Source organism: Typopeltis vanoorti, chromosome 12 (assembly GCF_054136105.1).
Source record: "Typopeltis vanoorti isolate ZY-2024b chromosome 12, IOZ_Tvanoo_1.0, whole genome shotgun sequence".
NCBI classification, from domain to species: domain Eukaryota; kingdom Metazoa; phylum Arthropoda; class Arachnida; order Uropygi; family Thelyphonidae; genus Typopeltis; species Typopeltis vanoorti.
In genome coordinates, this window is record NC_143560.1 from 95,326,259 (window position 1) to 95,354,153 (window position 27,895).

The window sequence follows — 27,895 nt, forward strand, 5'->3', positions numbered from 1 at the left end:
TGGTTGTAACTTAATTTTCCAAAGCAACACGCACACTTGTAAAGGCTGGCTCAAGCTCACTGGCTAGAGCTACTTTGACTGCGTATGGCATGTGTTTAAGATGACGTGAAGGGAGCGGAAATGGCTATGCGCGCGCATGAAATCATAGTGTTGAAGCGAAGACCTGGATGCTCCCACAACCGAGCAAGCCAAGGTGGCTTGACTAGCGTCGGCTTTCGATACACAATGCAAAGCTCAATTATTGCCGTGCAAGCATAAGACGTCTTCTGTCTACAAAAATAAAAGCCTTGGAATGCTTATAAATGCATGCATTTATTAACAAATAAATATTATCTCTTTCTCAATTAATGAGCTTGCGCAGCAAGTATGGAGAATTCGCCCCTGTAAATAAACGTTCTCATTTTAAATGCACTTCAGCGTGATGAGATTTCGAACCGTATATTATATTAATGAGGTTATGCTTGGAGAAACTGGTGTAATTAAAGAACTTGAAGTATGGTGAATAGGAAACCAAATTTCAAGGGTCAAATTGTAAAAATTACAAATACAACTCGGAGGATTATTATTATGTGACACTTCCAGGGAATCCAAAGACTCATCGAGGGAAAGTGTGACAACAGCATCGAACGATTGATCTCCTTCCAACTACTAACCGCGCTCAAACTTACTTAACTTTTTGAGTGTGCCATTAGTAACAGAGGCTCTACCAATCGACCAACCTTTGCCGGCTAATTGTGATGTTGAAACAAATAATGGCATGTAAGGAGGTCATTTTGCCTCTTTACAAAGACTTGATACGATCTTGGACTACTGTGCGCAGATTTGGTCTCCTGGGTTCGAATGGGATAAAGAAGCTGTGGAAAGGGTGTGCAAAGAAGAGTTACAAAGATTATATCGGGATTATGGAAGGTAGCTTATGGGGAGAGTTTGAAAGTATGTGAACTACAGATACTGGTAAACTGGAGAAAGAAGGGCGATATGATAGAGGTCTATAAACTTCTGAAAGGATGTAGTAGGTTATCATCTGATGAATGTTTTCGTTATGTGGATGGTGGGGGAGAGAACACGGGGCCATCCATGGAAGTTAAATTTGTTCACAGTCAAGAAAGGGATAAGAGCTAGGTTTTTTCTCTTACAGAGCAGTGAGCGAGTGGAACAGTTTGTCTTTTGAAGTGTTGAGTGCATCCAATGTGTTAAGGGAAGGTATGACATCTGTTGTGGGTGATCTACGCCTCCTCGATGAGTTCTATCTCATCGAAGGCGAAGGGCAAAGTACCACAACAAGATTTATCTCTTCCAACATATGGGCTCTTGTCAGGAGACAATCTTCATATAAAATATAAACCAAGCTTTTGGCAAATATGGTTATATAATACGAAACAGGATGAGCTTTTTACAATAAAGCTCGAGGGTATGTGGCACTCCTAGGCCAGTTTGTGGCGCCTCTAGGCCAGTTTTATCAACGCATTGTAAGACAAGACAGGCATCATAAAATTCTTCATTGTTAAAAGCAGTTTATAATTATTGCCAAAAAAGTACATATAGAGCGGGGGGGGGGACACTGCTCGCACCACCAACGCTTATACTCTCTGGTCCTCTTTAATACTATTACTTTTTTTTTACGATGTTGGAGCCCCAGAGCCATTCAAGCCCTAGGCCAGTGCCTCTTGCACCTAAGCCTAGATCCGGCCTTGGTTATTCATTTCATCCTACGTGGTTTGATATCCAAGTTAGCATTCTTGAATAAATTAAAATTATTGATTACGTTTGCTACTTTATCGATATAACAAGATATCTATAAACAGTCCATAGCACACAGAACTATACCTTACAAATGAAAAAAAAAAAAAAAAAATTACCTGTGGACCTTATTTTCGAATTTGTTATAGCTACTAAAGACAATTAGAGATCCCCATGAGACACCAAGAGAATAAAGCAGTTGATTAGCAGCATTCTTCCATACCTAAAATTAAAAAAAGCGTTTAAGAAACACTACCCCATGACAATTTAAAAAACAAAAATAGAAGAAACAATAATATCACTACCATGATATCCTTCAGTTTTTCCCATTCCGGTATAAAGAAAAAGTGGATTCCATCTATAGCTCCATCTAATGACAATCCAAAACCCAATAAAGTGATAAGAATGACGTAAGGAAACGTGGCAGTAAAATATACAACCTACAAAGCAAACGTTCATAGCATTGAAGTTTTAAAAAAAAAGAAACAGTATTGAACATATATCTACAAAGAGCTTTTAGTTTTTGAAATAAATTTCACGAATATATTTCATACACATTTTTATTATAAGTAAGCAAAAAGTAAGACAGAGAGAGTTTGCTGATTAGTGTTCGTATTCTTATTTTTTGTGAAAGCTCCTCAAGAGATGTTTCCTTTACCTTTCCTGACGAAACGATGCCCTTAATCAGGCAAAGAAAAATTATAATCCAAGCTGCTAATAAAGTGACAGCCAGATCCCATTTGATGTTACCAATATCTTCTATTCCACTGCTCATCCCCAGAACATAACGTCTGAAAATAAAAGCATGAGATTTATTAATAAAACTATCAGGAAATAATCATTGCTTGCATATTTTATTAAGTGGAGCAATAACACATAATTTTATATAACCTGAAAATTTTTAGTTTACCCATAGTGATGTATAATTTCTTTATGCTTTGGTCTACACTTTCGCACATTCCTCCGGTGTAGCATAAATACTACGTGCTTTCTCATTCTTTGCTTGAATGCGAAGAACTTTTTTAAAAACTGCTCACGCCCGAAAACATTTGGGTTTCTTTTGCGAGCTGTTCGAATACACTAGGGTTCAATAAACCTTCTATATGCATCTGGAATAATAAACTCGGGTTTTTAATTAGGAATGTGCTCCACCTCGGCGTTTGTGAGAAATGGAAGTAGATTAGCTGTACCGATTTCTAAAAAAGTTGGAAAATAAAAGGAGGTTAAAAGATTATTGTATTATTTTTTATATGTAATTGTCATTACATGGGATTTAACAGTTTAACGTAAACCAGTCCGTTCTCTCCAAAGATATAACTGTATTGATTGGATTTTCTAATCATTTGATACTATAAAGTTCTCAAAATTAGTGCACCTGAAATGTTTAAATTTCGAAAGACGATCAATCCAGTTTAAAAACTATTTAAAATATAAAATAATATAAAACGTGATTAACTCACTGATATGCTTTTAATATTCAACAGGACGCCTTATTAAATGATTTTTTAATGTATTAATTTCCTCCACTTTCGCTAAATTGCTAATGCCATGTGTAAAACAATAAATAGGTAATAAAGATATGGGATTCCAGGGAGAATTTAAAAAAGTAATAATAATAAAAATGGATGCTTGGGAATTTTAGAAACATATTATGCCAAATGAACCAGAAAGAAAAAAGAAAGAATCGAAAAGGACTATACAAATCCAAATATTATCAAATAAAAAAAGGATAACCACACAAACATCACAAACATTTTAAATGGATGTTTTTTTTTTTTTTTTTTTTTTTTTTTTTTTTTTTTTTAAATTTAAAGTTGCTACTGTGAGTTTAAAAACCAAGCCCCGCTAAGAGTTTTCACTTTAAGTATTTTGATGCGTGCAAATTTAGGATTAAATAGCAATTATTTTTGCTACTCTTCTATAACTTCTAGAAATCTCCATCTTGACTGAGTGCTTCAATACCTTTGCTTGAATGCTTTGCTTCAATGCTTGAATACAATATAATATTATAACATATAATATTATATTGTCGACTGTCCACCATCCCCAAATTATAGGATTCATTTGTAATTCTGGCTTCCTAAACATTTTTTCACTGAGCTGTTCAGAAATTTTTATATTTGTCTGTACTGTTATTTTTAGTTTTTGTTTTCACCTTCACTGTTTTGAGGTTATTCTTACCCCAACTGAAGACCCAAATTATATTTTTGCTTAAAAGCTTTGCATTACAAAGAATTAATTAATTTAAATATTAGCTTGAGTTACGTTAACGATTGAATCTTTAATATACACTATCGACACACTTCTTTAAATAGTTTAACAATTATAATAATGAATACTTGCTTCCAGAATTGTTCCGATGCAGTAGTCTTTGTAGTAGTGCAGTTAAGGATCTGTTGCTGGCTATAGGAAGGAAGCAAGGAACTTCTGTACACGTCAAAAGAAGCTAGTTTAATCGCATCAGCTATATCAGAAGCACGTGAGACGTTTACGGATAATTTCGCATTACCACAAAGAGACTGAAAGATATAACAGAGGAAAGTAAGAAAATATGATTAAAATTTTATGAGTCAAAATGATTAACATATATTTTTACTTTGAAAAGGTAATAAATTAAACAATTTCCGCCTTCTCGGACTTTCTTTGTTGGTCGGAAAATGCATGTTTAATCCTGCATTTCAAAAAAAAAAAAAAAAAACGCCACATTATTGCTTAGGACCACGAGAAGGTAGCAGTTGTCGGTCGTGCTCTCTTTCTGGAAAGTCTTGGTACATTCATAATTTGAACTCATTGTCGATGAAGACCGAAAGAGACAGTGCATCTGAGAAATTACACTTTTTTTTTTTTCCATGGAATGATTGAAGGCGTCCCGATTCTAAATTTCCTTCATTATGGGAACCCTTCTGATATGTCAACATAAAAATAACTTTACCGTTATTGATTTTTTTTAATTGAATTATAGAAATAAAGTTCGTATGATGGGCAATGCGTTGTGAGATTTATTATTTTCGACATTTATTCGGAGATTAGATCAATTATGTCGCTATCAAAACATGTTTGTCATGCCATACACCCATATACAACAATGACTATCTGCAATTGGAAACTGTATAAAATCCACGGCCGAGGCTTTATTTTTGAATCACATCGTCATATGACTTCCATCTAGAAATCTGGAATTGACATTAATTGGAATAACGGAAGGGATACTTATGATATGTTCCTTCAATAAACATGCAAAGTTTTATGGGGAAAAAAAATCATTCAAAATGATGAAATGGGGAAAATAGTGAATATTCTGAGTATAATAAGAGAATAATGTCAAAGAACAGAATAATATTTTTGTTTTTTGTTTTTTTTGATAGTTCCCCTCTATCAATCTTACCAAACTGCATTATGAAGTATCGCAGTTATCCAAGGAATTTCTCATATTTTGTTTCCCAATAAATAAAATTTAGGATAACCATTATAGGATTAAGTGATTATAAGAAGGATACCTGACTCTTCAGTAATAACTATACACCTTGTATGATGTTTAATTGCTTTATTACTAAATAATTGTAGATAAAAAATATCTCCTGAAGAGGATCCGTCCATCCATTGTTCAAGAGAAACAGATTCTAATCACAGTGCGAGGGTGGTTTGAAAAGTTCTCGGCCTCGACCATAGATGTAACACTTTCGGCAAGATTTTTTTTCTAACTTGGTACATCTGTCAGAAGGATCCATGCGAAATTTCAAGTCATTCTATCAAGTAGTTTGTTTTATACAGCTGTCTGAAGCAAAAGCGTTATCTGTATCCTTGAAATGCATAAAATTCAGTATCGTGCAGTTATAAAATTCTTTGTAAAAGAAGGTTTAGCGCTAAAACAAATTCATTCGAAGTTCATAAAAGTTTATGGGAACTCTTCTCCTTCGTTTTAGACAATTAGGAAATGGGCTGCCGAGTTTAAACGTGGCCGTACCAGCCTTGAAGATGATCCACGTGAAAGACGTCCAAAAAGTGTAACAACACCAGAAATCATTGATCAAGTGCACGATATGTTATTGGATGACTGGCGAGTCAAAGTGCGTGAAATTGCTGAGACTATAGGCACTTCAAAAGAATGTGTAGGATATAATTTGCATGAACAATTGCAAATGAAAAAGCTTGGGCAAGATGGGTGCCGCGCTTGCTCACAGCAAATCAAAAATGCACTCGCATGAAAATCTCTGAACAGTGCTTGGAGCGTTTTAACAAGAATAAAACTGATTTTTACTATGGATAATTTTACCAGAATCCATACAGCAGTCAAAACAGTGGACAGAAGCCGGTTGTTCAGCGCCAAAGAAGACAAAGTCGGTTCCATCAGCAGGAAAGGTCATGCCATCGGTGTTTTGGGATGCTAAAGGCATTTTGTTTATTAATTATCTTGAAAAGGGTAAAACAATAACCGGGGAATATTATTCCGATCTTTTAACCAGACTAAACGAAAAAAAAATTCGTGAGAAAAGACCCGGTTTGCAGAAGAAAAAAATCATCTTTCATGAGGACAATGCACCTGTCCACAAAGGTGTTTTGGCAATGGGAAAATTAAGGAATCTGCATTATGAATTGTTGAAACATCCACCCTGTTCCTCCAGATTTGGCTCCCAATCTCTTCCCAAAACTAAAACTCTTCCTCGCTGGTCAGCGGTTTTTTTCTTCGAATCAAGAGGTGATTGCAGCTGTAGAGGGGTATTTTGCAGATCGTACTGAGAACCACCACAGGGACGGGATAATGGCGCTAGAGCATCGATGGAATAAATGTATTAGTCTTAAGAGATTATGAAAAATAAAAATAATTTTGAATTTATAAATTCGTTTTTTCATTGTTAGGGCCGAGAACTTTTCAGACCACCCTCGTAATTCTCATCAGAACCATATCAATTTATTTCTTATTTTCAAATTTGAAAGGGGAACATAAAAGCAAACTTAGTGAAAGCGTATCTCTTATAGCCTTTTAGATCACCAAAATAAATGCCTCCTGGATAAAAAAAAAATAATAAACAAAACACAATTAAATATGACACTATTTATGGAACTTGAAAAGAACATGGCTAGTATTTTGTGTTACCTTTTGGTACACTTTTATTTCTCTCGATGCGTTAAATAACGTTTATCATATACTTATCCCCTCTTGACAAATGTTATCAAGATTTAAGGCGAAACATCATATATGCTTAAAAGGTGTGATCACATTCATCTTCATATGCGAATGAATCCCTCTATCTTTTTTTTTGTAGATTTAGATGATTACAAAATAACCGAATATGAGAAAACAGTATACCTTTGGACAAAAGATTACAAAGTAACTTACCTGATTCGGGGTTCTAACATAGCAATCACTATCAGCTCCCCACCATTCGAAACAGCCACTCCACGGAAGCACAGACCTACATGACTGAGCAATGAAGTACAGAGCATAAGCCATTAGCACGTTGTAATATATGGACACTATCATCGATATCATTACTTGAGCAACTCCTATACCTGAGAAAAATGTAAATGACGAGAAGGCGAATTGTTTATGTATCTTCGGAATAGTACAGATTAATTTAAAATTATATAATTAAGCACAATAGTATTTAAAAAAATAATTTTAAATCTGAATTTAATAATGTTCCGGTTCTGTATAAAATACCAAAGCATCATGTCACAGGACATGCAAAATATGAAGTCATATGAAGCCTTCATGACGTCTGAAAAAGCCTTACGTTCATGATGTTTTCAATCCAGGAATAATTAAACACAACAGGGACAGTATTTTTTGTAGGAAAAATTTTCCTTTGAATCCCAATCATGAAAGGATGTTGACCTATACTTCATTAGTATCGGTACGTAGGTGGTTTTTTTTTTTTTGAAGCTCTATTCTAGGAGATCGAAGAGGGAACTTTTTTTCAAGCCTGTTCAGGCAGCCAATAAGCATGGTAATAGTCTCACACACGGGGGGGGGGGGGGAGTCTGCTACCTAAGAATTAAAGCACGCTACTTCAAGTCATCTCCTATAAGGTGATCCATTGATTCTATGCAGCTAACATTCTATTTGATCAGTGCATCTTTGCCATTTAATTGCTAGGAAGCCATTTCTAAATGGCTTCCTAGCCATATTTAGTTGAATATCCGAGACGTCTTCAAAAACTCGAGGTGCTCTTTAGCTCCAGCGAAAGTGGAAGGTACAGCGAGCCAACTCTGGTGAGTAAGGTGTTGGGCATCGATATTCTGCATGGCTAAGAATTCCTGGATACCAAACACCATGTGCTATGGTATATTATCGACAAAAACAAAAATATTTGGAAAAGAGACCATCGCAAAGGCGTTAGCATGTGAGTCGTAGCCAGGCGGAGAAGAATTTCGCCAAAATCACCAAAGAACTCAGTCATTATTGTCTTTCCATTTGATCAGAACTTCATTCGGATCGATTCAGCTTTTCCTGGATACGTGTAACATTTCATACGCTTTTGTGATAAATAACGATGTATTTATCAAAGCTTGCACACATCATTGTTTCTCAAAAATACCTATTTTTTTCATCGTGTGATTGTTGAGGGAAAAATAGACCATTAGATCACTCACAATTACATCAAGTCGCCACATTTTTTATCAGAAAAGTAGGCACGTTACCAAATATCTTGCATGGTTGGGACTTCGATACGGGTAACTTCCAGACAAAAAAAGTTTTGTCTCAAATATCTCTGATCAGACCTCGGACACACTCAAGATCTTAATAGTCTTAAATTCTAAATAAAGAACAGAAGCTTTCTAAAAGTTTGTACCCAGATCGTTTCTTAAACACACACACAAGTCCCAAGCTTTTCTTTGATGACTATCTTCCATCATATATGAATAAATATATATATATATATATATATTTTTTTTTAAAAAGTCAATTTAAAATTCAAAATTTGGTTCTGTTAGGACGCTTGCATACTCGATCTGTAACCAGGTTTTCGTTCTGTAGGTTAAAACACAGATAAAATTAATTATCTACAGAAGAAACCATATTCTTAATGCATAAGTAAGGTTTCGATGCATATGATTATATTTCTTTTTCTTTTTAGGCCAAGTTGTCTCTTACTATTTTTTTTTTTTTTGGAGCATATTGATATCTCAATATGCTCTAACAACTAGCATTAAGTGGGATAGCTTAATATTTTACAATTACGTAAGCTATAATTAATTTATATCCATGGAATGACCATATCGCGTATTTCTTTATTTTCAGACACCGAATTCATGATTCTCATATTATTATAAACTAAAATATTCTAAAATAGTCTCATCTGTCAAATGCCTGCCAAAATCTGAAATAATCATTGTGTATCTATTCTCCGTATTAAACTCCGCTGTCATTATTGTAAAACATGAATAGATTGTTAAAACAAAAAGAACAAATATATCTACCCACCCACATCTGGATGCGACTTGTAAGAGGCCCGTATAATACCTTAATAACTAGCCCTGGTATACAGACCAGTCTATAATTCGCTGCATCAGTTCTGGTTCCATCTTTGTATAAATTATCTTGTCCTCTTTCCACTCATTTGGAATCGTATTCGTGTAGAGACTGACGTAACACATGTAAGATGTGATATCAACACACATGTTGATATCACATGTAACTACTGCTGCGCTTGAATCAAGCTCTTGCAATATTTTTGCATACCTTTATCTGCGTATCTTTTTTATCTATTGCTTTAACAAGAAAAAAGTAAGAATAGGAAGGAGACAAAAATAAGCACTATCATTAAAGGGCCTCGCAAATTACTATACATTTTTACGACCACTTACCTGTTGCCACTGGAAAACACCTCCATATAGACACTGGTCCTAAGCTAGAAAACTGTCCCCAACATAGTTCCATCATATACATTGGCTTCCCAACCAATAACAAAAGTATAAAATAAGGTAGGAGAAAAGCACCTGCAGAGGAAAAATATATCAGATTTTTTTGTTCATGAAAAACTCAGAAATTACGTTGATTGATGTATTATATTTTAAAATTACAGTATGTGAAAATTGAATTCCACTATTGCAATATTGTAATATTACAAAATTGCAATATTGGGAATATAATCTTGCAGTAATGGTTCGCCAGAAATACCAGTCATTTGTTCTCAAAATGTTCTACTTTCATAATGGTCCAAAGGTGTGTGTGTTTGTCCCTCAACCCAATGGTTGGTGAGGTAGCAATGCTACTTTACCAGGGAATTATTATAGAAGAAGGTGGTTACCGCTGCCTTCCTTGTCCAATAGTATTCTGTGTCTGTAAAGATGTGTGTGTTCACGGGACTGCTTTGCCTGTTTTAAGGAACGAAAAACTCAGGTCCCAGGAGGGGAGAAACCCTCCATATGAGACCAGGCTAACTCATCTTTGATAAAAAGCTCTGATAAAGGTTCTTCGCGTCATAGACGGAATTCGAACACAGGTCTTTTCGACCAAAGGGCTCAGTCTAAATCAATTGAGCTACGGAGACCCTGGTCCAAAGGTAGAACGAACTATATTTTGCACTTCGTGATTTCTTTATTGAGTTGATATCGACTCTCTGTCTTTAAACTATAAAATAATCGAGTCATTCTACTAAGATGCTGTTATTTCCAGCGATGATTCCTTAATTAATTATCAATGATAGCAGCTGCTGTTTTGCTAATTAATGGACTAAGACTACGATTTCACAACTGATTTGCTTAAACTCAGCTGGACTCGTGGTATCACATTCCTGCACTCCATAAACCACTGTCATTTAAAGAAAAATAAAACACTGATATATTATTAGTGTTGTAATAACTGACATACTATTTCATAATAAATGCAATGCATATCTCGAAAAATATGCCAATAAAATACTTTAAATAACTTCAAAAATATTCAGTAGTAGAAAGATGGATCGAGTTTTCCTCCTTTATTACTACACATATTGTGATCAGATGTCTATTAGCTTGCGAAGAAGACTTTAAATGGATGATGGGTACTGGAGCTAGTTTTTTTTTTTTTTTGATATTTGATGTTTGACATTGTAATACCCAAGAAAATCTTTTGAGACGTGTTGCAATCCAGAATTATTATTATTAATTATAATTTATTTTGAATAGATTACTTTAGCTCAATTTATTTATTTATCCTGATTTTTTTTTTAATCTAATCACGATTGAAGCTTTCTTTCACAAAAATTCCTCTTATCCCCGGAAGAATGACATCCTTTGGTTAGAAAGACCTTAGTTTCAATCTCGTGAAGTTTAAGAGGAACATTTAAAAAACTTTTGTGATGAAACTGAATTAACCATAAATCGCAGGATATTTTATCTCCCGAATACTGAGAGAAATGCTCTAAAGGTACCAGTATTTAACACAGGCACCGTTACCCTTATTCTCGTAATTTTTTGGCGGTATTAAAAAAATGCCTTGGAAAATGTCTGTTTATCTATTATCATATTTGTGACACGTGTGTGTGTGTGTGTGTGTGTGTGTGTGTGTGTGAGAGAGAGAGAGAGAGAGAGAGAGAGAGAGAGAGAGAGAGAGAGAGAGAGAGGGGAATATTATTTTTATTAGATTGCAGTAGTGCACGAAACTTTTTTGGAGACTGGGGAGGAGATTATGTTTGTTAATGGCAAGCAAAGCAAGAAGTATAATTCAGCCAAGAAGAAAAATTTGGTTTTGCCTGAAGTGCGATCTTTATTTAGGAGAAATAAGACAGGGCTGTGTTTTGTTAGCATTAATGTGTCAAGGTTGTCCTCTCACTACGTGAGAATAGCCAGACAATTTTTTAAGACATTGGTTATGGAATATGGAAGATCTTGAAGATTCGAATCATTGTGCAGTACAAGGTTTTACTGCTCAACGATGACATTATTTGATTCTAATGAAGTCAAATTGAGAGGAATGGAGTGCATTGTCATCAGGTGAGCGAGATATAATTTGAGTATAAAGAAAGAGAGGAGAGTACAGAGCACTCGGATATTTCAGGGTTTGTAGAGAAATCCGAAGAGGAAAATACCATCCACCATTACTCACAGAAAACGACCAGAGGGTAAATTAGCGGCCCAGTTGCAATGGATGAATGGTAGACAATGATAGTAGATTGATAAATACTGTGTTCCAGACCCAATTAAAATTTCTGGAAATGTCAAAAACTATCGCATGACTTTTCTCCAATTATTCTGCGGGCTGCATCCAAAAATGAATGATGATGCTAAGCGATCTTCTGTGGATCTAGAGAGGGAGAATCCATAATAGTCCACTAATTATTTGGTAGCCCAGTGGTTCCCCAAAGGGTGCGCCCTAGAGGATTTCCGGGTGCGCCCTGTGGGTATTCCAGAGAAATATGTGTCCAGATATAAAAATAAATATAGTTACTCTATTATACCTTTTCATTACGGATATACCGCTTTTTTTGTCAACACATCATTATTATGTTAATTAACAGCGGTTTTTCTTGCAAAGAAAACAAGTTTATTCTTGTTGTGTATACTTATTTTAAAAGTGTTGGAAGTGGATGTTATGTGCATATTACTTATTTTCAGATAAATACACCCAAATAAAATGGATAGATTTCTCAAAACGAAGCGTGATATTGAAGAATCAGATTCTGGAAGTGAGCAAAAGTTAAGTGCAAGTAAGAAAGCAAAATCGCGGCCTACTCGCAAATATCTCTATCTCAATGGCTTTAACAGGCCTTTAAGGCCCACAACCTTCCAAGCATGCTTGGATTTCGTAATCCGAAATACGAGGATAGAATGGTCACTCCTATGCCGCAAGGTATTCTTGGCTGTATCCCTGTGTGTTCACGGGATGAAAAACACCAGATAAACTGGCGGAAAAAACCCTCCTGCCCGTGCCAAGACCGGCTAACTTGGCTATAGCTGAGGAAGATCCTTCAGCTCCTCATGTCTCCGACGGGAATCGAACCTAGGACACTCCTTCCCCAGGTATATGGCTGCGAAGCGCAAAGCCACTAGGCTAACCGCGCGGACACTCGCAAATATAATGAAAGTTATTTAAGCTTTGGTTTCACTTGGACCGGAAGTGAAGATCATCCTTTGCCGCTATGTTTAGTATGTGGATGTAAAATGGCAAATGAATCATTGCTTCCTAGTAAATTGAGTAAACATTTTAAAACTATACACTCTAATTTACAAGATAAATCTGTAATTTTTTTCAAGAGATTGTCTGAACAGCAAACAAAAGCGCCAAATTCTTTTAAAAATATAACGACTGTTTCTGATAAAGCTCAAATCGCTTCTTATCAAGTCTCAGAACTGATAGCAAAAAATATGAAAGATCATACTTTAGGTGAGTCACTTATTCTGCCTGCATGCAAAAAAATGGTCATGACAATATTAGGAAACGAAGCAGCAATGAAAATAAGCAAAATTCCTCTGTCCAACGATACAGTTCACACGCGTATTATAGAAATGTCTTCTAATACCGAGAAAAATGTATGCAGTAATAAACTTCAGTATTCAAATTTTGCATTGCAAGTTGGTGAGTCAACAGACATTACCAACAAGGCTCTTAGCATTCGTCCGTTTTATTAATGAAGATCAAATAGTAAATCAGTTTCTTTTTTTTTGCAAAGAATTAAGTGTGTCTACAAAAGGTGAGGGCGTTTTTAACATTTTGAATAGCTATCTTGATAAATGGCAGTTAACGTGGAAATCGTGTGTAGGCATTTGTACAAATGGAGCCCCTTCCATGGTAGGCTGTGTTAAGGGCCTTACATCTTTAGATCAAGTTGTTCAGATGGTAAACTTTATTAAATCAAGACCTCAAATCGCATTTATTCAAAAAGCTTTGTATCGATGTGGATTCACAACACAGACGGCTGCTTTTACACACTGTGGTGAGGTGGCTGTCAAGGGGGAAAGTACTTACCCGTGTACACGAGCTACGACAAGAACTTCTTGCGTTTTTTGAAGAGATGAAACAATTACATTTTTGTAACCTCCTTCGGTGCGAATTTTGGATTGCTAGGTTACAGTATTTGGCCGATATACTTCAGCAGCTCAATATTTTGAATACTAGCATGCAAGGGAAAGAAGAAAATATTCTCACATCCACTGACAAAATGAAAGCGTTTCAGAGAAAACTACAGATTTGGAAAAGAAAAGCTGTTGAAGGTAATTTGGTAAGTGTTACTTACCAATGTTTCCATTGGTAAGTAACATTTGCATAAATGAAACACTTCCAATAATAGTTGAACATTTAACAAGTTTAGAAGAAAAATTGAGTTCTTATTTTCTATCACTTAACACTGAACAATACGATTGGATTAGAAACCCATTTATGGAAACTTCAAGTGATTTTGGTTTAACATTAACAGAAGAAGAAGAACTGGCAGCTATATCCACTGATCGTGGATTAATGATTAAACATGAATTATCTCTTGAAGCCTTTTGGATTTCTATAAAAGAAGAATATGTATCAATATCTAAAAAAGCTTTGAACATTTTACTACAATTTTCAACATCATATTTATGTGAATTAAGATTTTCTACCCTCACCACAATTAAGTGTAAAAAGAGAGGAACTCTTCAATGTATTGACGAGGAAATGAGAGTTTCCTTTCAAATATATGTCCAAACAGTGAAGCAATCGCTAGGACACACCAGGCTCATGTTTCTCATAAACACAAGAATGAATAAACTTAAGGTATGTTTCATTTTATTTTATTTTATCGCATTATTTTTTTTTCTGTAATATTTGACTTAATTATTATAACATATTATTATAACTCAGAAATTTGTATATAGTGCGCCTACAGTTATTTGTAGGATTTTAAATGCGCCCCGACTTCAAAAAGTTTGAGAACCACTGTGGTAGCCTAATGAATACTACTCATCAATAATACATACTAATGAATACTACTTCACTAAGTAGTTAAGTAATCTGCTGTTGACGATTTCTATTATGTTAGAGAGTTAGAGAGAACTGAAGTGAGAGAATCGGAACAACAATTTAATAGCCTGCATTTATCACCTTCTTCTTATTATTCCCCACCCCTGTCTCTCTTTTCCGGAATGAACTGAATAGTTGCAGATTAGTATGAACAATAATAAAGTTAAATGACTCAAGTTAGTTCTAGCGCAAAAATTTTAAGAATAATTCCGAGATACCAAATGGATCGGAAAAGCTGTGCATATTCAAGCTATTAAGGTTTCTTCTGATAACTCACTGCATGCCGTCTCTGACTCCTTCCGCCAATAAACCAACCAACCAGCAGTCTCTGACGATAGGCCATAGAGGATATGCAGTAAGTTATTGGTGACGTAGTGAGATGCAATTTTCTCCGATCAATGAAATTTTAAGCATATGATTTTAACAATGTTAATAAAAAAAGATAACCACTATCAATTTTTTGTGAAAAATAAAAATCAGAATAAATTTTCCGCTTAAATTATTGATGAATTTTTAGTAACCTATGAAGCATTTTTATTATTTATTTATTTATATGGATACTCCATGTCCATGTAGTAAAAAGACTCATCGGGAGATCCATTTATCATTTAACACAATAGATCCATTTATCTTTTAATACCTATTATATGTCTCCTTAAACTTATTCACTGTTAGAGGGCTCACAACCACCCCTGGCAATTCATTACACTAATTTACCACTCTCCAAGTAAAGAACCTACTCCGTATACCCTTACTAACCACACTCTTAGACAACTTTCAAGTGTGACTCCTTGTTTCCTCCCCCTCCCCCCCAATTCTCCATGTATTGAAAAATTTCTTTTGTGTCAATCTTATAGAATCCCTTTAGTAACTTATACGTTTCTATCATATCCCCTCTCCTCCGCCTGTTAGCTAAACTCTGGAACCCACACATCCTCAATCTATCCTCATAGGGAACATTCCACAGACCTGTCACCAGCTTGGTCAGTCATCTCTGAATCCTCTCCACCAACTCCAGATTTCCAAGAAATGCAGATGACCAAATCGGTGCATAGTAATCAACATGTGGCCGAATCCTAGCCTTATCAAGAGGGATAATAACCTCTCTATCTTTATTTTTCAATGTGTTCTTCGGCATCCAAATAATCCTCTAAGCTATTTTGCCAACTCTTGCAATATGTCATCTGAATTGCAAATCTCTATCCACCATCATCCCCAGATCCTTAGCCTCGTCATTTTAACTCGCACTTGTCATGCACATTTACGGCTAATCTTCCATTGCTAACAAAGTTACTAGATCTGTGTTACTGTTGTTGTTATACAGCTCCTGGGTACCTATCATACTTCTCCTTGAAAATGTTAGAAGACATTCCTCCCATCTTTTTTTGGAGAAATATCGTCTAGCATTTCAGAATTGCACTTTTGTCCCAACTGCTAAAAGGAAGCACTTTTAAGATATTTTACAATAATAAAAGTATTTTAAGGAAGGCCCTTGTTTTTTTTTTTTTTTAAGTAATATGATGAGTAAAAAATAATGGTCAAAGTTTGTCAAAATTTACGGAATTATGTTAAAAGATAATATAATATAATATTTTATATATATATATAATAATCAGCTAACGCCTTTTATTCCCTTTATAGGGGTAGGCGAGGCAGTTCAATCTAATGATATTATATATATATATAATAACATACCTCCACCATTTTTATAAGCTACGTATGGAAACCGCCAGATATTTCCAAGTCCAATAGAATAGCCAATACAGGATAATAAAAACTCAGCTTTACTTCCCCATTTCTCTCTCTCGTACTGGGGATGATCCTCAACTTTAGTTCTCGTTTCTTCTGATGGGAGATTATTTAGCTACAAAGGAATGACGCATTATGTAAAAATCTTATAATCGAAAAGAATCGCGGAAAATAAATAATTTAGTAAGAAAACAAAATAAATGGTCGCAATAGATTGATTTGAAGGCTCGTTGTGACAAAATTATTACTTTGGGACCCCCAAGAAATTTTTTTCACCATAATGTAAATTCACGGTAATGTTTACAACTTAGCTTAGTGTACAGTATCTGCATCAGTTTAATTCAATTCGATTTCATACCTGGTTTCATTATTAGAATTGATTTGTCATAGTGCAGCGAGAGATCTCACTATTAACTGCGAATGAGTGCTGAAATTAAGCAATGAATAATTTTGTTTAGCATTACATTTGATATTGTAAGCAAACGTTCAAAAGTCCGGCAGTTCCATTAAAATGTTAACAGTACAAATTAACTATCAATGAAAACACCTACCGATATTTTTTTAATTCGCTCACTTTTCTCTTTGTTTTGATCTTTAATTTGTTTCTTCCTGAATTTCAGTTTAGGCAATGCGAGATCTGACACACCCATTAATTACGATATCAAAAATAACAATAATTATTTTCAAATTACATGTGGATTAAAAAACTGCTTCCTGACATTACTACTGCATAAGTTGTCGTCTGCAATAGCGCTGAATTCTTTTTGAAGCAAAAGGGGAAAGAAGCTAACATAATGAGCGAGATCGTTTTGTAGGCGAAAACCAAGGAAAGGTCAATAAAAAATCCTAATTAAAATGATTAATTAATTTACACATTATTATTCTATATTTTCTCTATGTTATAGAAAAGTTACTACTATGTTCGTTTTCTCATTGGCTACTTAATGTATTGCACGTGATGCATTCGATGACAGCTTGCTTAATAGCGCCTCTCAGTTCATTTCAGGTAAATACACGAAGCAATGAAATATGGTTTTTTCTATATGATCATATTACCCGTTTTCAGATATAACGAAAATGAATTTGCAAATAGAATTTTTTTTTTTTTCGTACATTTCTTTTTGAGTTCAGTTAGTGAAATAGGAAAAATGTTTTTTTTTTTTTTTTTTCCAGAAACAAAACAAAGAAATAAAATTAAATTTAATTTAAAAATAAAAAAAAAATAAGATCGTTCTGCATATGATCTTCCTAAAATACTTGCAAAAATAGTTATTCGTGTGTGTTAAATAACTTTATGGTTTCGTAGGTATTCGTAGTTTCACTTCTCTCCTTGATTACAGATAAAATAAATAAATTACAGATAAATAAGAAAAACTTCATTTTTTTAGTCTTTTTCTGTCTAAAACTGCAACACTTAGTGCCACAGCTTTAGTTTAATCCAATGGAGAAAGAGGATGATAAATAAAACATTAATTTAGTCGCTAAATTAATGTTTTATTAAAAACTTCGCAAATCTGCCTAAATAAAGCAATAATAATAGCTATAATATTTTGTGCCATCAAGTTTTCTATTATCCCAAAGCTATTCTATATACTCCCCGGTGTATGAAACCATATACGAAACTATTGTAACTGTCTCTGAGTGTCCGGATATGCATTTTGAAATATTCAGTAGCAGTCAGACTTATATTCGGACGTAAATTACTCAATTGATGCCGTGTTCATAGAGATGATTGTTATTTCTTTAGCGATTCTAAAGTTATTTGATCTTGATCTAATAAGTAAAAATGAAATCTTTTTACCAATTAAAATAACAAGACATTCTTTCTTTTTCTTAATATAGTTCCTTTGATTTAGAAAACGTCATTTTCATTCGGATAGTTTTAGAAAAATAGCCATAATTCCTCCTTCTTTTAAAAAGGTTAGTGGCAAAGATGAAGCTGTTAAATACCATTGCATATAAGCTTTCTTTTAGTTCAGGTTTAAAACCAACTTAAGAATTAGATTAAGACAATAAGATACTTTAAAGCACTTACCGTTACAACTTCCATATTTATAATCTTTTTAAGAGTTCTTCAGGTATAAGTTGGTACATGTATATGACTTGCTTCTTTTTTGTTGCTAACACGAAACTCGCTTTAATGACATGCTGATGTCATTGCTGTTCTCATTATTGCACTATATCATACTGTTGAATCAGAAGTTAAAACACGTTTCATCTGTTCTATCATGGCTGCTATAAACACACTAATACTACCCCGTAATAACATGATTTGTCAATGAAGCGAAGATTTTCTTTCAAATCATGTCAATTGGATACGTCATGATATGCACAAACTGGTAATTTAATGTACAAGGTCCCTCCAGCTTCGTTGTTGTAAAAATTTTATAACGGATAAGATTCCTTTGTTGACATGTAGCAGATCACAATAATCAACATTTTTCGAATTCTATATCCCCCCCCTCTCCCTGAGTACCGGCATTTACCTGGTGTTTCATGCTGCCGTCTATGAAGCAGTTTTGCCTCTTAGCGAAACTCCCGACCTCATTCGGTTTTTTCGACAATGCCCTTTGGTTGGAAAGACTGGGGTTCGAATCCCATCTAGGACACAATCAAAATGGATGATGTCATCAACTCTTCTTTCTATCACTGTCAACTTGAGTTTAAAAAAAAAAAAAAGAAAAGAAAGAAGTCACTGAGAAAACAGAAGGATGCCAAACAGTTGTGCAGTTATTTACTTATTTCCTAGAAACTCCTTCACAGCCCCAGCAGAGTGATTGGGAGCATTGTCTTTGTAGAAATATGAATCTCCAGTGCACCACTTGTTTAGTCGTTTTCGCAGCTAATCTTACTAAAAACAAAGAAGAATATCTGAATAGAAGTGCTTCTTTATAGCTTATCTCCAAGGAATTGAATTCATAAACTACACTTCTAAAAATGTCGACAGATGGTATTCCAATCAAATATATCAATTATGCTTGTTTTCTCTTCGAAAGTGATCTCGGGTTTTTTTTTTTTTTTTTGTAGTTTTCCATGTTTGAAAGAGGACTGCATACTCACTGTATTTGGAAGGATGCCATTTATTATTATATATAGTAAAAATCTCAATTGGCATAATCATTCCGTTATTAATTCTCAATAACAAGCTGCAATCCTGAAATAAAGTGCGAATGATCCAGCAGATTCTACTCTCTACCTTCACTAGACAGAGAAGCTCTGTTCCCCCTACAGTACTGTTGCCCGACAATAAATCACGAAAAATTCTGATCCTACCTTCATCGTATGCAACAAATGGACCTATTATAATCTCCCTTGTTAACTGAAAATAGTTTACAGATAAAAATGGTCATATGAACTAACAATTATCATAAGTTATCTGAGTTAAGATTATTTATAATGAGACAATTAAGGTCATCGGATAAATATACTTATGTATTTCCATTACGTGTGTTCAACAGCTGGTTTGCTTTCACTAAAGAAAAACATTTTTGTCATTTTCCGATACATATTCGTTCAGCCCCAAATTAAAAAAAAAATCGTATTATGTTGACAAGATTCGAATAATCTTTAAATCATTAAAATGCTTGTTGTCATTTGGACAATGGACTCGAGGTTCTTGGAAGATTTGGTTTCATACACTTTGCGAAGGTGTTACTTCAATAATATTCAATATAAATTGCAAAGAAACGCAGTTATCACACATTGCTAAGAGTTTATATAATGGCTGATTTACCAAGCTTTACATTTCCTATCATCTGAATTTTCCATTTTAAATTATGTACCTGTGTTGAAATGAATACTGAGACTGTACACAGTAATCGTATGAAATGTTGTCCATTCATTAACCAGCACTAGACGTTTCAGTTAGTCAGGGGTTCTATTGGTCCGAGATGGAGACTGCGCAGACAGCCAACTTTTTCCATGATTTCCTTCAAACCAGATTGCATTATCACATCGCTATGACAGAGTGAATAGTTATGCTGATAGGGACATGGACCTGTGCATAAAAATGGGAGTAGTAGGAAGGGTAGTGTAGGAAGCGCTGCAGTATCCAGAAGTAGTTCATATCCTTGGCGCTCAACAGTGCCGGATTTACGTATAAGATAAAAAAGCTACAGCTTAGGGCCTCGCAATCTGCCGGGCCCTCAAATAAAAAAAAAACAAAAAAGACCAGCTGATGTAATTTAAAACAGTAGGGGGGCCCTCTGGGTTTTGTATAGCTTAGGGCCTCAGCAAGTCTAAATCCGGCATTGGCGCTCAACCTTCCTGCACCTAAGAGTTTGTAGTCTATCCATACCAGAAGAATTAGATCCGGACCATTGTACTTCAACCATTACTTCGCATTTGGGTTGAAGGCATTCAAGCATAAAGCCTTCCCCAAACATTCACTGCATGCCATATTCATCTATCCGATCGAAAATAGGTAAAGTCCGAATTCATCACTTTATATAATGGACTACTAACATTCAACAGATCAACCACATCGTTCGTTTACACCAGCGTAGACGGCGCTGTTGACTGCCGTGATTAATGTTTGGCTTATTTGCAAATGCCTTTAAGTACAGAATGAGACTGCGCAGTTCTTTATATGGTTATCACAATAATAACTTGAATCCCTTGAAATTCTTTGAACTAACTCCCTAGTTGATCGTTTTCGTCAAACTGGGGAGATTTAGGAACCATGTTTCTGAACACTCTTGAATCCCTTAGGTGTTGCTTCCTCGGTCTTCCCGAGCTTTTATTGGATGAAGAGGCGGCTTGATATGTCCATCTGCAGATAATGTTACCTTTAGTTAGGCTGACCATACGTACCGTTTGGAACGGGACAGTACCTTTTTTCATATTTCCCAGCCGTCCCGTCGTTTTAATAAAAATGTCAATTTTGTTCCGTTTTTAATAAAAATAATGGAATATATTTTAATATTGGTCAGTCGTAAATTATTATTCAAAACTTATAATCGCATATCAATATCATGGATATCAGTAATTTGTATAACCATGGAGTCGCATTGTTCGATACTAAATATCGAATCTGCAGTGATTTATTCAGAAAAAAAAAAAAAAAAAAACATGTTGGCAACACTTACACGTCTCAGACGAGGCGTCTGTTATGCTGTAGCGTTCTGCTGCTGTCGACTGTTTACCAATTGAGATTGAATCTTTTGCAGTGAATACAAATACTTCAATATATATATATACACAAGTCAGAGTTGAAGAACTGAAAAACGTTTGTGACTTTGCAGGAAACAATTACGCTAAATTGTTAAAGCATGGAAATACAAGATTTCTGTCCTTGAGGTCCATCAATTGACAGAATTTTAAGCATGTTTGATGGGCTTCGTTGTTATTTTCTTTCTCAAGGAAAATGCTGTATTATGTTGCGAAAATTGTTTAAAGATCCCTGTTTGAAATTGTAGTTGTCATTTGCAACGATCAAGTGTTTACAACGATCAAGAGATCAAGTGTCTACATTCCAAACATACATTAGCTTAATTGAAAGAGATAATATTTCATCTGCAGAAGTAGCCATGAACATTGAAAATCTTGTAAACAATTTAGAGTCCAGAAAAAGTGAAATATTTGTAACTACTGATGTCAAAAAACAACTGAAAAATGTTAGTAGATTCAGGAGAAATTAATGAGGCTAAGTTTTTTAAGGTAGTTGAGAATTTCTATGAAACCAGCTTAGAAGATGTCAATAAGTGGAAGTGCAGTTTAGGAAACACTGAGAAGTTCAAGTGAGTGCTTAATAGGATGACACCTGAATGGAAAGAAATACAGGACAGCCTGAACGAGGAACTCATCAGACGCACAGAATCAGAAGAAACTCGTATATTCGATCAGTGGACCTTCATAAAATCTATAATTGTGAGGCAGTTGGATGTATGGAATAAAGCAAATATTCCTGTATCTGATAGATGGTACAGATTTTTTCTGAAATGAGCGAAAAACACCTAGACTTTCAAGAGTTTTTTAATATTGTTGTTTATTCTTTGTCTTCCAGGAAGTACAGCACCTGTTGAGAAAATATTTTCTGTTATGAATAGGATGTGGTCAAAGGAGAAATTTAGATTAAGTGTTGAGACAATGAAGGCTACCTTAGTTTTAAGACAAAGTTGTGTCATGTGGTGTGAGAAGTTTTATGATAAGGTGTTGAAAGACCGAAATTTGCTGCATAGGATATTCACTTCATCGGAGAAATATTCATGGTACGATTGTAGAGAAATACAGTCTCCCTCTACATCTACCTAAATATTTTGTATAGGTTCTGTTACTGAAAAATAATGGTAAGCTCAATATGTTTATGTAATAAAACTTTTTATCATCTTTTTCATGAATAGAGAATCTTACGTAACCCCGTCCCGTTTTTGCCATCCTAATTTCCCGTTTTTGTCTCAAGGAAATATGGTCAGCCTATCTTTATTTGAATTTGGGTGCAATCTTTTACAATGTCTGATATGCCCTTTAGATTGATACCTAGCTTCGTAACCGAGTGTTTATCTGATATCAGATAGACATTCGACCCTATCAGTTTATCTGTTTTCCTTATATAGCAGTATCAACAAAGTATGACAACAGCAATATTCAAAGGGTGTTCCAAAAGTCATCACCTTCTTTGTTTGGCTTATAACTTTTGAACCAATAAAACTGCGCAAGCAGACTCTAGCTCTTTCGCCTTTTCATGACCATGCAAAATTTTTCCGATAGATATCAACTTGCTCGGATGTAAACCATCTGCTTTGTGGGTCAGTCAAATTAGGAGATCGCAAAGTAACTCAGGTCGTCATAATTTGAGATTATGCGATTAAGAAAAATCCTTCTCAAAATGGTCATAGTCAAAATTTTTGATGAAAGAAATTCGATTTTAACATCCAGATTTTTGAGTCCATAGCAAAATATAAGACGTATTTCTTCATCTTTCCTCGGTAAAATGGGTGATAACTTTTCGAACTTCCTTTTTATTAGTCTGATTCATTCTAGATCAGGAAATCAGTTAGGTATTTTGGATTTATTGCTGAAGGAACTAAGGCTATGAGGCCAATGGTTATATCTATTATTTACCTGTTTTCTTCCGGCCAATTTGCCTGTTTTGTCTAATGAAACACCCTTGTTTCTGGGAGCGGGGAAGGGAAAATCAGGAAGTATCCTAATACAGTACTTATAATCCATGTGAACTGCAGAGCAATTGTAAAACACGCTTTTTATATTTACTATTTCCACACTGCACGCATTATCTCTTGCGAATTTGAAAAAAAAATAATAATAATAAAATAAAATAAAAATAATACTCTAACGCTTTTTATTCTCTAGTGGAAATAGGCGGAACTCTTTTAGCTTTAATTAACTTCTGAATAGCGGGAAGAAGGCGATATCTACTTCCATACGTCACCGATAGTTGAGTTCTGCTTTCCCTGATAGGAAAACCAAGATTTTGAAAATTCTGAAAAGAGAGAAAAAAAGTATGTATGGACTGCCACCAAACTTCTTACTCACATTATTATCTGAAATCGCTTTCAGATAATAAAGTGTTTTCTTTGCTCAATTTTTCTAAGTTCTGGTCTTTGACACAGGCAAGCAGAGTTTCCCCTGGAAACTTCGCCTTAAACCCTAGTATCTAAAGATTATTCACTCGGAACCGGATAAAAATAGTCACTCAGAAAAATAAGTCTAAAAAGGTTTTAGTTGACGGTGAGAGTCAAATGACGATCTTTCTTCTGGCTGTTTAGCATTGTGGAAGAGGAAGTGTTAACTACAAGCAGCACAGTCAGTTGTGGCTGTGTTGCTTGCTATTAACACTTGGCTTTCGTAAACTTTAATTTAATACTGTTTTATATTTGTTATATCTGCTTTCTAACAATTTGTCGCTTTGTACGAGGAATTCTCTTTTACTTTCGTATGAAAACAGCTAACTTACTTTCAGTTGAAAAGTCTTGGTAAAGTAAAAGTTGTTTGCATCTTAGACGGGATTTGTACTCAGATTTTCTAACCCTAAAAGATTATCGTTTACCAAGTGTGCCGGACAAGCCATTTAGATTTGTTTAAACTAAACGAGCAAAAATCAAGGCTTGTTAATGGTGGAAGCTTGATTTTGTTTATTTTCATTATTAACCAAGACGAATATGAGAATTATTCAGTACCAACGAGACTTGCAGATGAATCTAAAGAATGATCTTTAGTTGTTAAAGCACCTGCAAGTCAGCCAAAGGCTAAAGCTCATACCAGAGTGAAGAGCCAGTGGCTGGAATTTCAAGTTAAATAGTTTTGGAAACTTCAGGTTTGGCTGGAAGAAGAAAAGGAAAGAATAAAACAATACAAGGCATTTTTATTTGACTAATTTCCAGTAATAAAAACATTTTTGTAACAATACAAATATATTGTCCCTGATATGAGTATTTTGCTTAAATATTTTCTCTGATAATTAATTGCTTTGTAGAGTGTCAAGTAGGAGAACCAATAAGATGTCTTCTGAAATTACAAAATAAATAAAAAATCCGCTAACTCAATTTATTCCCCAAAGGAACTAGGCAAGGCCATTTAGCCCTATCTAACTCTTGGAGACTGAATGAGAGGCATTCAGTCTCTACCCTTAGACAATCAGAGATAGCTGCCCAAAGAATCAATGACTTTAAAAGGCGTCCAAGTCAAGGGAGTATGGCAGACAGCTGCCACCATTCTGTAGTCTAGGAACCCTATTATAACATATAATGTGTGTTCTACAGTCCATTTTTCTTGAGTTTCAGGATTAAAATCCGAGTTTCTTGAAGGAAAACCGTGCTTGTCTGTGCCACAGATCGATTAAGTTGGGAAACAGTTCAAGAATGGCTTAGAAAAAGTTCCTTTAGTCGGCGACTAGAACGCCGACTTTCGTCAGGTGGCCTAGCATTATGGATGCAAACGTCATTTCCATATGGCTACAGGCCTATGTATTCTGAAAGTTACCAACAGTATTTACCACAGTAATTGTAAATCTTGTTTTTTAGTAAAGTTTATTGATTTGATTTTTCTACAACGCATTTTATGGACCTCTCTATTGGAAACTGTGATCTTGTAATTATTCAGTCATTTCGTCTTGTTCTATATTTACATATCAAGTGTTTATTTAATATTAAGTATATGAAATAATTTAAAATTAGGTTTGTGATATAGCATTTATAATAAATATTGTAATATAACATTTTTTATATTTGATTTTTTCTTTCTTTCTGAAATTTGAATTCTTCTTGTAATCTACGATTTTAAAACTGTTGTTGTAACTCGCAACTGGCTTAAACTGTTGTTATTATTATTATTATTATATGAAACCTCCAGGGAGTCCAAAAGACTCATCGACGGAGGACACCTACTCTACAACTCTATCTACTCTACAGTTCATTATAATCGCACCTACACCATCTACCTCCCACCACCACCACTATTTCCGCAGACAATCACAAAAATCCATGCTCACAGCGGGATTCGAACCCGCAGCCTTTTGGCTGGAGAGCGAATACGCTAACCACTCGGTCATTATAATTCATTTGAAGAAAAATATCCTCATAAATATGCTTATTCAATTTCTCTATTCATCTCATTTGAGCTTGTTGAACGCGTACTAGCTAAAAACAAGAATTGCAGGCTTTTGTGTGCACTTCAACTAACATAATAAACTACGTGGTGTAGATAGCCTCCTTTTCACGATTTTTTTTATGCTGATCTTACTTACGAAAGGTCATTTGCAAACCTATAGTATGTTTGGCACCGTGTGTGGGCTAAGGAGTTTTCTATTTTCATGGCTGTATATATTTTTTAAATTTTTAATTTATTTTTCACATAGACCGGAACCTCGCCCTAGAGACCAAACATGGCACATTTTCAAGTCACGTCAGACCACTAATAGGCTGGACGCGGTCTCACACAGGGCGACGAAATTCATCTTTACAATATACAAGTATATGACTTTCAAAGTCACTGTTGACAGATAGAGAATAATATTCTTCCAAGATATAAACATCAGTATAAGCTGCATAAGCAGTATTTAGGTAAATCAGAACACTGTTCTAAGGTTGATATTATTTTCATAAATATTGAAATGAGATTTATTAAAGCTTATTTTATTAAGTTGAACGCAAATCAAAAATTGACTCTCGGTACTGCATTTGGAAAGTTATTACACTGTTTTAATTTTCTTTTAAAAGTAAGGTTATTTTGATAAAGTTGATGGCGTTGCTTTATTATTATTATTATTATTATTCGGAAACCAAGTGCATTTTTCTACGATGAGCTGGATAAGCGAAAATACAGCTGACAACTGCTGCCATCTGGTGTTCTCAATTATGACTATTGTCATTTATTTATATTAGAAGGGAAGACAAGTACGTAGGTGTATGTTTGAAGGGAAACAAATGAGTATTCTCTCAATACAATTATTTAATGGATTCGAAATTAAAAATGGAATGTGGTCAAGTATGATTCGTTTGCTGGTACGTCATAAGAACCAACGTGCTTGCATAGGGATTGTTGTTGACAATCTCTGGATGAAATGCATTTTCCTCTGCACCTAATGAAGTCACTCCTGATGTCATCTTATATTGTTTCCTTATTTCTGGTTCACATGGACCCCATTCTTCTGCAGGTATGAGCACATTCCGAAGATTCTGAAAAATAATAAAAGAAATTGTGATGTCTTTATGATTATACGTGAGCTGAAGCGACGCCTGTCTGAGTAATTATTATTCGCATACTGAATTCTGAAATTATTCACAATTCTTTGTTTAAAGGAGCAGTAATTCGAACAGGGGCGGCTCGTGCATAGGCTCTACGGAACTGTAGCACTCCCAATTTTTCTCGATATATAAATATATTTATTAATTTATTTATATTTGCTTGTAATATTTAATTTTATCATCAACAACCCTATATAATTATCTTAATTTGTATAAAAAATAACAAAAATCCATTTTGTAGCACTTAGGAGGGCGAAGGACGCTAGCAGCGCTGTGTTTACCATAGTGTCATATTGCTACGCGCGCAAGCATATGCACGTCATAGTGAGATGCGAGCTATTAGCGTAATACGGCACTGTCCGTCGCGCAGTCTCACTGTTGTTTATATGCAGGTTGCGCTATTAGTAGAGTGTTCGTAGTGCTTATCGTGTTTACTCCGTCTCTTTAAATATTTGGACATTACAATTAAAGACGTAACCTTTGTTATAGTTTTTATTTTAGAACAGTATTGGAGTTGGATTTTATTTTTAAGTAATTTTGAATTATACTAAACTGTATAATTTTATCGATAATAAACAATACTTTTTCATGAAACAAAACAAGAAGAATATATTTAATTTTAAGTAATTTTGAATTATACCAAACTGTATAATTTTATCGATAATAAACAATACTTTTTCTTGTTTAATTTTTACCATAATTTTGATATTTTATCCAAACACGTATACGCTGTATTTACAGTGTATGGATATTTCGATTGCAGCACCCCCCACGATTTCAAGCCACGAGC

General features: G+C 34.7%; 2 protein-coding genes across 2 annotated transcripts in view; both read right to left on the reverse strand.

Annotated features, from left to right (window-relative positions):
- Positions 1-18,452, reverse strand: part of LOC150101021 (sodium-dependent proline transporter-like) — a 70,982-nt gene extending 52,530 nt beyond the window's left edge. The window contains exons 1-8 of the mRNA XM_090402149.1: positions 18,438-18,452; positions 16,349-16,517; positions 9,550-9,681; positions 7,079-7,251; positions 4,084-4,259; positions 2,399-2,531; positions 2,046-2,180; positions 1,860-1,963 (exon numbers count right to left, since the gene is read on the reverse strand). Coding sequence (XP_090258275.1) covers positions 1,860-1,963; positions 2,046-2,180; positions 2,399-2,531; positions 4,084-4,259; positions 7,079-7,251; positions 9,550-9,681; positions 16,349-16,517; positions 18,438-18,452 — 1,037 coding nt within the window. The remainder of the gene's footprint in view (positions 1-1,859; positions 1,964-2,045; positions 2,181-2,398; positions 2,532-4,083; positions 4,260-7,078; positions 7,252-9,549; positions 9,682-16,348; positions 16,518-18,437) is intronic.
- An 8,337-nt stretch (positions 18,453-26,789) lies between these two features.
- The window catches only part of LOC150101022 (sodium- and chloride-dependent glycine transporter 1-like), a 58,222-nt gene continuing 57,116 nt past the window's right edge, over positions 26,790-27,895 (reverse strand). Inside the window, exon 15 of the mRNA XM_090402222.1 lies at positions 26,790-27,036. Coding sequence (XP_090258348.1) covers positions 26,842-27,036 — 195 coding nt within the window. The 3' untranslated portion in view covers positions 26,790-26,841. The remainder of the gene's footprint in view (positions 27,037-27,895) is intronic.